Source organism: Sinocyclocheilus rhinocerous, unplaced genomic scaffold (assembly GCF_001515625.1).
Source record: "Sinocyclocheilus rhinocerous isolate Xijiao unplaced genomic scaffold, SAMN03320098_v1.1 scaffold1441, whole genome shotgun sequence".
NCBI lineage: Eukaryota > Metazoa > Chordata > Actinopteri > Cypriniformes > Cyprinidae > Sinocyclocheilus > Sinocyclocheilus rhinocerous.
In genome coordinates, this window is record NW_015654063.1 from 177,161 (window position 1) to 191,149 (window position 13,989).

Genomic DNA, 13,989 nt, shown 5'->3' on the forward strand with positions numbered 1-13,989 from the left:
CATGAACAGACTTGACGAGGCATAAACAGACTAGACTCACCGACAGCGGGTTACAACTTCAATACACGACGACGACTATGGGAACATGATGGCTACTTATAGCAGACAAGGAGGGTCACATGACATGAACAAACCAATGGGAAACAAGACACATGACTAAGACTACCAATCAGAACATGACACATACACAACGCAGGATACATGAGGGCAAGGGAAACATGACACTGACAGCATGAAACAATTACAAAATAAAAGACATGGAAAACATGAACATGAAACAAAACCCAAACACCAAACCCCACATTACAACATGAGAAATATGTCTATAGAAAGCTTGAAGTGTCTACTTTTAAATGAACGAATTCAAATTGAAAACGAATATTCTCTGATTATGTAATTTGTATGAAACTAAAGTGAGGTACAGTCTTTCCCGTATATAAAGCTTGAAGTGTCTACTTTTAAATGAACAAATTCAAATCGAAAACTAATATTCTCTGATTATGTAATCCGTATGAAACTAAAGCGAGGTACAGTTTTTCCCGTATCTGAACGCTTGAAGTGTCTACTTTTAAATGAACGAATTCAAATCGAAAACGAATATTCTCTGATTATATAATCCGTATGAAACTAAAGCGAGGTACAGTCTTTCCCGTATCTGAGCTCATTATATGCAGTCACCTGCGCGCAAACGCCCTCATCTAGATACAAGAAAATAGATTAAAAAAAAATCAAGATTCATCTAATTTTCATCGTTTTTGAAAGAAGACCTGCTATGAGGAATAAGCCGGAATTTACCTCAGAAGAACAGCGCGATCTGACGCGGCTTTATTCAGCGGAGGAGATAATTTCTGTAATTTATTCTTACCTACATTAGTTAACGTGTTATTTTTACATAAACCTGTATGGATTTTACTAGTTGGGCTTTTCCTGAACATCTTGCAAAACTGAAATGTATTGTTTAACCTTTCTTAAGCTTTTTTGTTATTCAGATATTTTGCAGAGTATTTCTATTTGTTAACCAAAGAAGGTTGCATTTTTTATAAAAATGTTTAAGTATTACAGTTGTTTTAAAGCTAAAAGGCTAAACTATTCTATGTTTGACTCAAATCGAAAGAATAAAGAGTTTAAATTTTATTGTTTTAAGATGTAGCCTAATTAGCGATTTGAATAATTAAGTTACTTATTGAGTAACTAAATTACTTTTCAGACAGAGTAATTAGTAAAGTAATTTAAATACAATATGGATGATGTAATTAGTAATAGTAATTAATTACTTTTTGATATTAACTTACCCAACACTATATATACATTATATTGCCCTCTTGCCCTCCCTTAAAAAAAAGCTGGGAAATCAGGAAGTGGCAGCATGTTATTTAGCACAGGCATGCAGTTTGAGGATCAGTGATCAAGATAAGAACTTTAGGCCCGTTCTTGTCTAAGTATCTCATGGCAGTAAATGTAGTATTCAGTCCGTGAAATCCTGATTTTTCGAACTAAATGTGCTATAGTGGTATGTGGCCCACTGGGACACATTTCCCTCCTGGTTTAAAGACTCTGTGCAACTGCATTTGGGGCTTGGTTGGGAATTACAAGACATTCCTAATGTGCAGTTATTTAAATGGTTTTGTGGGCTCAACAGCTGGGAGCAGCTGTTTTGAGCACCCATGGCCCTTAGTCAGGGTAGATGGCATATTTAATCACTTGAATGAAAATGAGGCTGTGAGGCATAGAAGTACAGACTGCTCAATGGGATGTGTTGAGTTCCACAGATTGGTCAGCTGACAGATAAAATAAACAATTAAATCAATTATAATCATTGATTCCAAATCCAGTGGAAAACACAAACAAACAAACAAAAAAGAAAACACACAAAACAAAAAAAATGCGAAATGTGTTAAAAATATGCCATCCACCCTAAGCTCCACAGAAAAAAGACAAGCAAACCACATACAGTCCCTACAAATATTTTGAGCTTTACAAAGTCATTCAGAATGCTTACGTATAAATGATTATGGCATGATTCCCTTTTGATAGCCATATGGATAAACAGTGCAGACTAAATTAGTCCCCTGAGAAACTCCTGCAACGCAAATAGCTAAAAAACGAAATGATCCTCTTTCACAGAATGAACAATGAAAGGTATATTAAAAATCGGCCTCCAGTTCTCCATCATGCAGTGAGCAGATGCAGACAAAATTATATTCTGAGTCGTTTTACCATTACTTTCAAACCGTGATGACAGCCATAAGCCAGCATGTTATACACGGAGACATCTTCACTTTCGCAGGCTCTTCATATCAGCCAAATTCCAACGCGAGTAAGAGACTGCTGTCTTCATCTGGGCTTCCTAACCCAGTTAAGCACTTATGAAACTCAAGGTAACAAAGTTTCCCTCTTAAAATGAGATTTCATTACCAACTCAATGACTCTTTAATGACAAAGAAACCAAAACAAAAGAGCAATATAGGTAAAGTGAGAAATAATGAAAGATAAATGATTCGGTCGTCCATCACCAAAGAGAGAAGAGGGAAAAAACAGAAGGTGCCAGCTGTTCACTCCTCAAACCTTCATACTGGAACATCAACTCCAGTGTCTGATTGGTGAATGTTGTCTGGTGAACGTCTGTTATCTCATTCTTGCTGTTGTCACTGAGGACCATCGTGTTCTGCTGTCTGTAAAGGTTTTCGCTTGAGGAGCTTGTAGCTGACAATCATTTTTTTTGACACGGAAACATTCAAACCAGAGTATCCTAGCTATCCTAGACAGGAGCTGCCCTGAAAATAAGTGCCATGTTTTGGAGATTACATCAGAGCTCCCATAGTGCACCTGGCTGAAAAAGTAACACTGTGGACCATCTGAAGGCTGGGCTGTTTATTCAGCTGCCCTCGGGAACCATGCACCTTACCCTCACACACACAGACACGTACACAAACGGACGGCCTGCTGACCTCTGGCCGTCATATAACACCGGGTAGGATCCCACCAAGACGACAAATCCAGGCAGGATTATTTGGTTGGAATTCCAACCTTATATTGGGAGCGGAGAAACGAACCAAACATTCAGCTCTCATAACAAACTTACTTAACAAGATAGGTGTCTATCCCTCAGAAATGTTATTGTATGACCTAAAATGTAATTACACAAATTAGGAGCAACATTAGACTTGAAACTCTGATTATTTTGCCAGATCTAATTGAATTTCTTCTTTAAATCGACTGCTGTAATATCGGCGGTAACTCAAGCTTCGCATCGCAGATGGCTTTGACAAAAGGGAAGTGAAAATGAGCAACTGAACTTACTCTTTCACAACACTCAGTCTTGAGAGTGTGAAATGAATAGGCGTCCGTGTGTATGTGTGAGAACTGTATGAAAGGTATGTGATGGGTGCTACATGTCTTCAAAGATGAGTCAGGCGGTTAAGTGGTCTCATTCTCGTGAAGTCTGAAATAGATCAGTGAAATATTTTTTTTTTTGTGGATCCTGCATCTCAGGCGGGTTCGACAACAGCCGATTTTACACTCATTTAGACTGCAAAGACACATTAAGAGGTCTTCTAACATGAGGCGGAATAAACAATGAGACCATTGTGACCAGTCTGAAGAGGTCTGGGAAGGCCCACTAGCAGAAAAGCCAAAGAGTGTGGGACTAGGGGAGATTTAGGAGGAGTTTCTTGGTTTCTTAAGAAAGGAACTGGTTAGTTTTAAAGTGAAGGATAGGATGAGGAAGAACGAGTGATTGCGATTGATTTGTGCACTAAAGAATAGCTCCAAAAATGTGCCTCTTGACCAGAGTTCATCGAAATGGGCCACCAAAATATTTTTTTTTTTGTGGATCCTGCATCTCAGGCTGAGAATGTCCAAGTACGAATAATACTTCCTTGAAACGGTGCCAAATGGCCAGCTATTCCAAAACCTCGAAGCAAATTCTAAGCGTTGAATGAGTAATGATTGACCGCATTTGCCGCAGCAAGTGAAACCATCAAAAAATTTCCACCTGCTTCATTTAATCATTAGCCTAATATTCTCCATCTGCTACCAGCCCGGTGTGGTAATGGACGCAGGGGCTGAATGACGCTAAATGAGGTTTGCTCTGTAGAAGTCACGCTTGCGCGCTCGTCCTGCAATTGGACGGGAGACGGTCTGGGCAGAAGCTCGCAGTTCGCAGCTTGTCGAACACCTATGAGCTCACCTGCGGGAGACTCCGAACAGCGCGTTGTACCCTAATGGATCTAGAGGTGAGGAGCGTTATTTACAAGGGAAATGGCTTTGAAAGTAGACCCCGGGGTGGTTGATACTAAACAATCAGCCATCATGTCTTTTTGACGCCAACGACAATTTACAAACCTGACGCGCCTCACAGGAGGACGCAAATTTTCACGAATTTCAGAAGGAGTGGAAAATGAAAACCACAGAAGGAAAGGAAAAGGAGGGAAAAAAGTGAGAAATCGGAGGACGGGGTGAGGAGGTCCAGCCTCGCGCAGATGGTGGGTGTTGGTTGCCAGGGCAACATTGAACAGGCAGAACAATGAAAATATGGCATTATTTTCAGATCTCTCATCAAATGTAACCTTCTTCCCTCATCACAAGCTCTTTTCTGGCATTTGCGGTGTTGAAACTGACAGCTCGCTGGCTAATCTAAAAGATACGCGAACAATTTACTGACATTTGTACAAACTGCTTCAACAGAGTCTTTTAAGCTCTCCTAAGGTTCGACAACAGCCGTTTTTACACTCATTTAGACTGCAAAGACACATTAAGAGGTCTTCTAACATGAGGCGGAATAAACAATGAAACCATTGTGACCAGTCTGAAGAGGTCTGGGAAGGCCCACTAGCATAAAAGCCAAAGAGTGTGGGACTAGGGGAGATTTAGGAGGGTGTTTCTTGGTTTCTTAAGAAAGGAACTGGTTAGTTTTAAAGTGAAGGATAGGATGAGGAAGAACGAGTGATTGTGATTGATTTGTGCACTAAAGAATAGCTCCAAAAATGTGCCTCTTGACCAGAGTTCATCGAAATGGGCCACCATCTGTGTATTAATCACCCAATTATCACTAAAACGGACCAATGAAAGAAAAAGACAGACAGAAAGAGGCAGCCGTAACTTTAGGCGGCTCCAGAAATGCGCTCTGTGATCGGGTTACAGAGCTGCGACCGCATGGCCGTCTCCCCGGAGAGGATCAGGTGAATTCCCAGGATAGGAGGGCCTCAGAAGGCAGACACTCCAGATTTAATTATATGCTTTAAAGAGGATTATTCAGCTCTGCATGAAAGAGACAGATGACTACCTGCTCTCCCCCTCTCTTCCTTTCCATCTTCTCCTTTTCTAGCTCTCCATCTCTTCTCATTTTGTCATGAAGGATGCGGGATTAATGAGTGGACACTCTTACCTGGGCAGGGAGGCGTACTGTCGCTCGACGTCCTCATAGCGGGGTATCAGTCTGGGGTCAGGGTTTCTCATTGGCATCTGGGGTAAAGGGCAAGAAGAGAGCAGAGTGAAAAAGAGCCGAGGCAGTATACATGACAACGTCACATAATGATTGACTGCAATACAGCTACTGCAGTGTGTGGCAGAGTCAACAGGGCAGTATACACACAAACCATGTTGTACATAATAATTCTAGATGTAAAAAATAATTCATCCTGAGCATTTAAGGCTATTACCTACAAAATCAAATCAATATCAAACATAAAAGTAGCTGTAAATAATGCTCAAGATATTACAACACTGGAATGCATTTTAAATAACTGATCATAATTAAAAATAATATATATCTTACAATGAACAGTGCTCTACTGCTGATTGGCACTTATATTTTAACTATATTTTAAAACATTATGTTTCTTTTTGTGGCCTTTTGCTTACCAAGGCTGCATTTTTTTTAAATACAGCATAAACTGCAATTTTGTGAATTATTACAATTTAAAATGACTGTATTCCATTTATAGGATATTGCATATTTTATAATATATTTCAATATTGTAATATATTTTCATATTTATTCCTATGATGCAAAGCTGAATTTTCAGTCTTCAGTCTCACATGATCCTGCAGAAATCGTGGCCTTTTGCTTACCAAGGCTGCATTTTTTTTTAAATACAGTATAAACTGCAATGTTGTGAATTATTACAATTTAAAATGACTGTATTCCATTTATAGGATATTGCATATTTTATAATATATTTCAATATTGTAATATATTTTCATATTTATTCCTATGATGCAAAGCTGAATTTTCAGTCTTCAGTCTCACATGATCCTGCAGAAATCATTCTAATATGCTGATTTAGAATGATTATTCTAAATCAGAATAATCTGATTTAGAATAATCAGATTATTCCCTCAAATAAATGTTATATTATTATCAATGTTTTAAAAAAAAAAAAGTTAGTCTTTAATATTTTCATTGAAACGGTAATGCATTTTTTAAAGATTCATAGATGCATAGAAAGTTAAAAAGAACAGCATTTATTTGAAACAGAAAAGTAACATTTTGAAACAAATATCTTTACTGTCACTTTTTACAGACACTGAAATTAATGCATCCTTGCTGAGAAAAATATATAAATTAAAAAGTGATCATTTAATTAATATAAACATTTTAATTGTCATAATTTATTTTCAATAATTCCTTAATACTTCAAATAATAATTGTTTAATATAATGATATTTAGTCTTAATTAAATAACACTATAGTAGCTACACACATTCAACATCACTCACCTTTATGAAGGTGAACACAGATATCTGTCAGTTACAGGTCACAATGGTGTAGAAGAAATGGTGAAGAGTCACTAAACCCACAATTAAAAATATTTAATAGAATATAATGACACATTATATTCTAATTTCAATTGTGCCCCCCAGATTTAAAATACCACTTTTGCCATGCCCCCTGGTTAATTTCTCAACTTGGCACAAGGACACCTATTCCACCTAGGCAGACACCCCTATCGGTCTCATCACATTACTGTGCAGTTCATTGTGAAACATGAATTAACATGAGCGATTCATTCAATGCCGCATTCTAGACCAGCACTGGCCCTGTCACTCTCTCTCTCCACATTCATCACGGAGTCACCTTCCCCCTGAAATACCTGCTGTGCCCTGTAATCAAGCCATGAAAGGCAGTGTGAGTTACTCACAAAGGCTGCTTATTGGGGGATTTAGTACTGGGAGTGTCTTGGGGAGGGGGTAAAAAGCCAGATCCCAGATTATGTTTCCTAAAACAGGATGGAGTCTAACAGTCCTCCAACCCTCCTGGACTAAGCCTGACTCGAGCCCAAGGAAGAGCCAGATTAACTGTGCGCATTACATTAGCAAGATGAGCAATCTCTTAAAAGATGGGCTAAACCTCCCCTCATTCAGCATGCAGATTTGGGAGCATCTCCTGTTTCCTTCCTCTAAAGACCGGCGCTTTCAATGGGATTTGGTCAAACCGAGTGCAATGATCATGCCGTTTAGAGCCCGAATAAAACATTCAGAAGCAGAGACTTCATTTTGGTGAGACTTCCCCCATTTGTCTCGCAGCCGCCTTGTCCCTCTTCACCCGAAAAAGCAAAAAGATGACAGAGGATTGGGACTGTGAGAATTGTACCCTGAAACATATAGGTACCTTAATCAATTATAAATACTGACATATAATCCATGAGGAAATTATTCCAGTAGATTTAGCAGGGCCTGACAGATGAAGGTTGGGGCCATTATGGAAAACTGGCTGCTTTTCCGAGGGCAATATGTGTGAAATTGTGTCATCTGTCTCAATGAGCTGATTTTAAATACACAGCTCGCCGTACCACAACCCTCTCTCTCCACCGTCCTCATAACGGCTGCCCTCCTGCCTGCATATTAGCCACATTTTTCCTCTCAGTCTCAAAAAAAAAATAAAAACCCCGAAATGTCTTCGGGGCTTCAATATATATGATGAAAGGACAGGCACACATTACCTGTGAAAAAAAGGCTAGTTGAGCGAGAGGTCAGAGAGGAAGTGCTTCTGAACAAAAGAGGAAATGTCCTCGGTTTCAATCAGACACATCTTCCTCGCTCTATCTTTGCCTCTCCTTCACGAGACGCAATGAACTCCACGAGTAACAGAAGTGGGTGTCTTTGAATGTTGATGACGGTGAAATTCAGAACGGTGAAGATGCCTGGAGGGTTAAATCTTCAAATGGATCAGATATCACTATCTGACACAGGTGTTCAAAACTCAATATTTGGTATAGAAAAATTTAAAGGATCCTTCCCCTACAGGGATCGATATCTGGCTGGATCTGTCCCGCTGTAATGACGGCAGTGATTTGCTTCATTATTTGGCTGTGCCCTCGCATTCACACCATGTTGCTAACTGTGTCCACACTCTGCCCTCTCACCATCTGTGCTTTCAACTCTGACAGAAGCTGCCAATCCGTGCTGACCAAAAACCAGCCAATCAGGAGGAAATGGATAAACTGAGGAGCATGAAACGAACACCCTGCAACCCTGAAACTGATAACAGTGCATACGAGGATAAACCGCCTTTCCAGACACCTAGCCTGTGGCTAGAAAGGAGACGAAGAGATCAACGATGAGGGCCTCATTTAAGGGCTGATCAGATATAGAAGTGGTGTGGCACAGCAGTTAAGGCTGGTATCCGGAAGGTTGCTGATTCGATCGGAGCAAGAAGTGAGTCATCACCACTGTGCCCGAGGAGGTCTATAATACCTGGAGTGAGACCTCCGTAAGCATTCCCATTCATCTCAATGACACTTGCTCGTCTGGAAGCACGTGATTTGAAATCTGCCATCTTTCCTCATGCACAGAAGCATTCGAGCCAATCACCTGGGCTGCTAATGTCTTGTGACTAATCATGCAGGGAATTTACATCATTACAACACTGATTGGCTGAAGGTACCATTTAGATAGTCTCAAACCCTTTACAAGTGACTATTCTGAAATGTGATATCAAAGAAAGCTGCTCAAGCCTATTTCATGCTTTAAAGAGCCCTCAAAAGAAAAGTAATACACACTGGTAAAACATTTGCTATAGAATAGAATGCAACAGTTGGCTTCCATGAGTAAAAATATAGCCCATTTTCTCCATAGGGGTACTGATTTTTAACAATAAATATAAAACTTTAAAGTAAGACTTGCTGTGAACTGAGAGGTTGTTGATCGATGGAATATGCTTTTGTTAAAGCCATAAGTGCACATTATTTTAATTGTGTTTAAAAGTTGAACTTCTGGGGAAAACTACATTATACATGATTCTGAAAAAAAATCACCACCGGTTTAGACAATTATGGCACGCAGTACTGGAGTTTGTAGATCTTTGCCGCAGTTAAGTACGCTTAGAACTCTTCTCTATGGGAAACATACTTCAAGGCCACTAAAAAGTGGGCAGGCACTGTTGTGTTCTAAAATCTTAAGATGTAACAATAAAAAAAAAAAAGTTAATGAGAACATACTAACCAGCCAAACATTGACCACTTGATTGGACCCTTGAGTAAACCAGACAACCCCAGGATGCTCCAGAGGGAATGTCCCTGTAATAATGTAGCTTCATTACGAAAATCTAGGGTGAAATAACATCGGATTTGCACCGCGGTGGTGTGAAAACCTGCAATATTTTGATTCTATTCAGGAGATCCTAAAGGTATTTATGCAGCATTTTGTATGTGATACATGTGATGTTCTGCTGTGTATCAAGACCTAGTGACCTGCCTCAGTACCTACTACCTTTTAAGGCAGCATCAACTATCATGAAACCTCAAAAGTGACAGATTTGGAAAGCAGTACACTCTCAGAAAAAAAGGTACAAAAGCTGTCACGGGAGCGGTACCTTTTCAAAAGGTACACTTTTGTATGTTTTAGGTACTAATATGTACACTTTAGGTACTAATATGTACCTTTAAGGTACCAATATGGACTCTTTAGGTACAAAGGTGTGCCTTTTGAAAAGGAACAGCTCCAGTGACAACTTTTGTACCTTTTTTTCTGAGAGTGTACAAAGCCAACTCTCACATTTCACATTAGGCAGCACACACAACAAACTCAGTTGACTTTAACAAAGCTTAAAGGGATAGTTCACCCAAAAATGAAAATTTTGTCATTTTCTCACCCTCATGTTGTTCCAAACATGTATGAGTTTCTTTCTTATGTTGAACATAAAAGAAGATATTTTGAAGAATGCTGGTAATCAAACAGTTGATGATTGACTTCCATAGTATTTCTTTCCTTACTATGGAAGTCAATGGGGACCAACAACGGTTTGGTTCTTCAAAATATCTTTTTTTGTGTTTAACATAAGAAAGTAACTTATACAGGTTTTGAACGGCATGAGGGTGAGTAACTGATGACAAAATGATCATTTTTGGATGAACTATTCTTTTAATGTTTGCATGTTGCTAACCTACTGCAACTGCACGGTATACACAAATATTAGGAGAAATAGTCCATTTAGATTAGATAAGAGCTATTTTTACTGATGCTTTGTAGAATTGAATAAAAGTATCTTAATTATCTACATTCCTCTTGACTTTGTCTGCCATTTCAGATTTTTATTTAACTAAACACTGTTGAGATACAACACCACAACAAAAAAATCTAATACAAAAACCATGCAAAAATAACAAGAAACTGGTTAAATACATTTTCATGCATCTGTGAAAACCCCTTTCTGACATCTGAATATACGAGTAGGTGTATGACTAAGTTAATTGTGATCGTGTGTGTGTGTGTGTAGGCACAGAGGCCAGTGTTTGTGAGGGGTGTGTGTGTTTGCTCGGGGGGCACTGGAGGTCTCTCTCTGGAGAGTGTGTATTCATCCCTCCGCTCTGAGCGGCACAGGGCTCATGCATATGTAAAACGCAGAGATGAAATCAGTCTGATTTTACAGTTCACTGCAGGCTAGGTAAACAAATGAATGCGAGGAGGGGAGAGGAGGAGAATGGTGTGCTGGAAGGGCAGGGCGGGACTCTCACCCTCAAACAGGCAGCACCCCGGCCTCATTAGAGTCGCCTCACCTGCAGACGCCACTAAAGAAATCTCTTGATCTGACCGTGCAAACTCTCACCCGCGACATTATCGAGAGTTTGCTCAAGCCGGCCAAACTCGCAGGGCTGAAAATGGCACTTGTTAAATGTTAATAACCCATAAATGAGTTTATTCATGAAGAAACCTTTAGTGGTGCAGATTAATCTGTCCTTTTCACTCGCTCTAAGTGATGCTGAACAATATGCTGTTTGATCAACCTCCTTAGATGCTAAGTACATACCATCAATACATTCGACTTGTGCTAACACAAGTCATACATGTCTGGCAGCACATAATGACTGATGATGAATGTTAAATATCAAAACACAGCATACTTTTTATATGTGAAATAGTAAGGTTCATATTCAAAGGCATATGCATCGGAAAAGCTGTGACCTTTGTTTATGTAGTTGTAGTTTGTGCATCTAACTTATTTGCAAATGTTTGTTTCATAAGCTATAAATATCAGACATTTTCAAGGATTTCTAAACTTTGCATAACCCTTTTTCTTTCTTTCTTTCTTTCTTTCTTTCTTTCTTTCTCCTCTAAAAGAACTAATGTAATACTTAAAAACTTATGAATGTCACTCCATTAGATAAAACAAATAAAAAATATCTCAAATTTATGCCTTTAAATCTTTTTTTTTTTTTAGGTTTTTACTGATTATTAAATAACGGCAATAAATATAACCATTTGGGTAACACCTTATTTTGATAGTCCACTTTAGACATTCTACTAACAGTAAGTAACTTTGCAACTAAATGTCAACTAGTAGTCAGAGTATTAGTAGACTGTCTGCTTAATATCTTCTAACACTTTATTTTGACGGGTCCACAACATACAACATACTGACTATAAGAAACTTTGCAAGTATACGTCAACTTATTCTACTAACCCAAAACCACCAAAAACAGTCTACTCTGAGAGTTAGTAGACACGTAGTTGCAAATCATTGAGAATTAGTTGACATGTAGTTGCAAAGTTACTTATAGCTAGTTGAATGTCTAAAGTGGACTATCAAAATAAAGTGTAACCATTTTTTTTTTAATATTTTAAAAAGTTTAAATTGGCACATTTATTAGCATGTAGTAATATTTAAATAGTTATATACATAAATCTTTGTAATCTCCTCAGCTGACAATGTAGACACCTGACAAACGTTGTTGTTGTGATCATAGACTGTATGGATGTGATTACACGCAATACACGGAGCTTTTCCCTCACCATTGTAACGTGCTGTTTTTGCAAGGCCCTGTGAAAAAGTTTCAGCTTTTATTTTCCTTTTACGCCCTGAAGAAGATATCACGGGTTCATCAAGTTCATCGGAATTATCCATCCTCGATCACTTTTAGTCAGCTTTGACGATACTCCTCTCAGCTAACGTGTCTTTTCAAAGTGACTGGCAGCCTTGTCACCTGACCTGAATACAGTGCGCTGATTCGCTAAAATGGACTTATCGGTTTCTGTTCACAAACAACAAGGGTGCTTGTCGGCTTCTGCAGTAAAATGTGAACTCACGATGCCTTGAAAGTGGACAATACCGGCTTTTTTGACAAAACGTGTTTAGGGTTCAGATCACGCTACATGTGGAGAATAATGCACAGCACTTTTATAGGCATTTATAGGTTTTTGCAAATAAACTCTTCATATACAGTATATGTGTGCGTGTGTGTGTGTGAGAATTTCGTTCTTTTCTTACTGAAATTTCTGCCATTCATGATCTAATTTGTTCATGTTCTAAACGGTAGTAAAAAGAAAGGCAGTGACTGCACAAATAAATATACAAACTTTGTTTGCAATCCATGTCTATTTAAACAAACATCGGAAGATCACACATGATCCTGCATGACTACGTTTGAGTCATTCACTACAAGCATCGTCCAGTACAACAAAACATTTCCAAATTCATTTCCAAGCCTCTAATCACTTGTAGTTTTTTAAAATCCTCGTCAAAAATCCTCATTTTTTATTTTTATTTTTAAATCTCAACTTAACAAGACATCAAAAAGTGCGGAAAGTGTGCCATGACAGCAAACTGTTCAAGAATCGGGCCCTTGCTGTACTCCACCTGGGGTGACGATGGGCAGCAATAAACGCGGTGGCGTCTGACTGACAGACACGCTGGGTGATGTGTGTCAGAGTTAAGCTTCGTAATGAAGGCCATTGGGAAGGCATGGTGGGAGAGCAGACCGATGCTGTATCCTCCATCCCACTCGTCCCTGCTCCTTCAGAGCTAATGGCCTACAGAAAGCCATTTCACGGCGTGCCGAGCAGAGGAGAGGAGAGATGAGAGGGTAATTCAGGCGGAAGAGACTGACACAGCCAGTCGTAAAGCGTCCTCCCCATCCCTTCATGCCGTGCACAATCCATGAGCCATCAGCACCATTACCTGGACCACCGTTTGCCTGACCCATCCGAGCTAAAACTTATTTTGATGTATTCATCCCTGACGCAAGACCAAAAATGGCAGGCCAGCGCCTGTAAAGTCAACATGAAATGACATCGAAACCCATTTTCTTCCACAATGTAACATATTTCAGAGTAAAGCAGAATATTCAAAAAGAAAATAAATGGAGGACAAAACTTAATTTCAGGAATTATTCAATTATCGAATCAGGAATTGGAAGATTTTGAGAAGGCTTTCTGACACTGAAGCTGAAGGTTACAGACCCAAAAATGACAAATCTGTCATCATTAGTGTTATTTTTGTATAATTGAGATTAGGGCTGAACGATTAATTGCATTTGCGGTAATATCGCGATATGAAAAAACGAGATTTTTCAATCGCAGAGGCTGCGATTACACTCGGTCACGTGACACGCCAGAGTAAAGAGGTGTGTTCGACTTGAAGATCGATCGGTGTATGACATTAAAGTACGGCGAGAGAAAGCATAAGGAGACGTCCGCGCTCTCTTATAGCTCTCGCAGTACTTTGATGACACACACCCATCGGTCTAAGCAGCGCTGCTTCAAGTCGAACAC

General features: G+C 39.2%; 1 protein-coding gene across 1 annotated transcript in view; it reads right to left on the bottom strand.

Annotated features, from left to right (window-relative positions):
- The window catches only part of LOC107716778 (partitioning defective 3 homolog B-like), a 335,521-nt gene that overhangs the window by 5,216 nt on the left and 316,316 nt on the right, over nucleotides 1-13,989 (bottom strand). Inside the window, exon 22 of the mRNA XM_016523332.1 lies at nucleotides 5,387-5,463. Coding sequence (XP_016378818.1) covers nucleotides 5,387-5,463 — 77 coding nt within the window. The remainder of the gene's footprint in view (nucleotides 1-5,386; nucleotides 5,464-13,989) is intronic.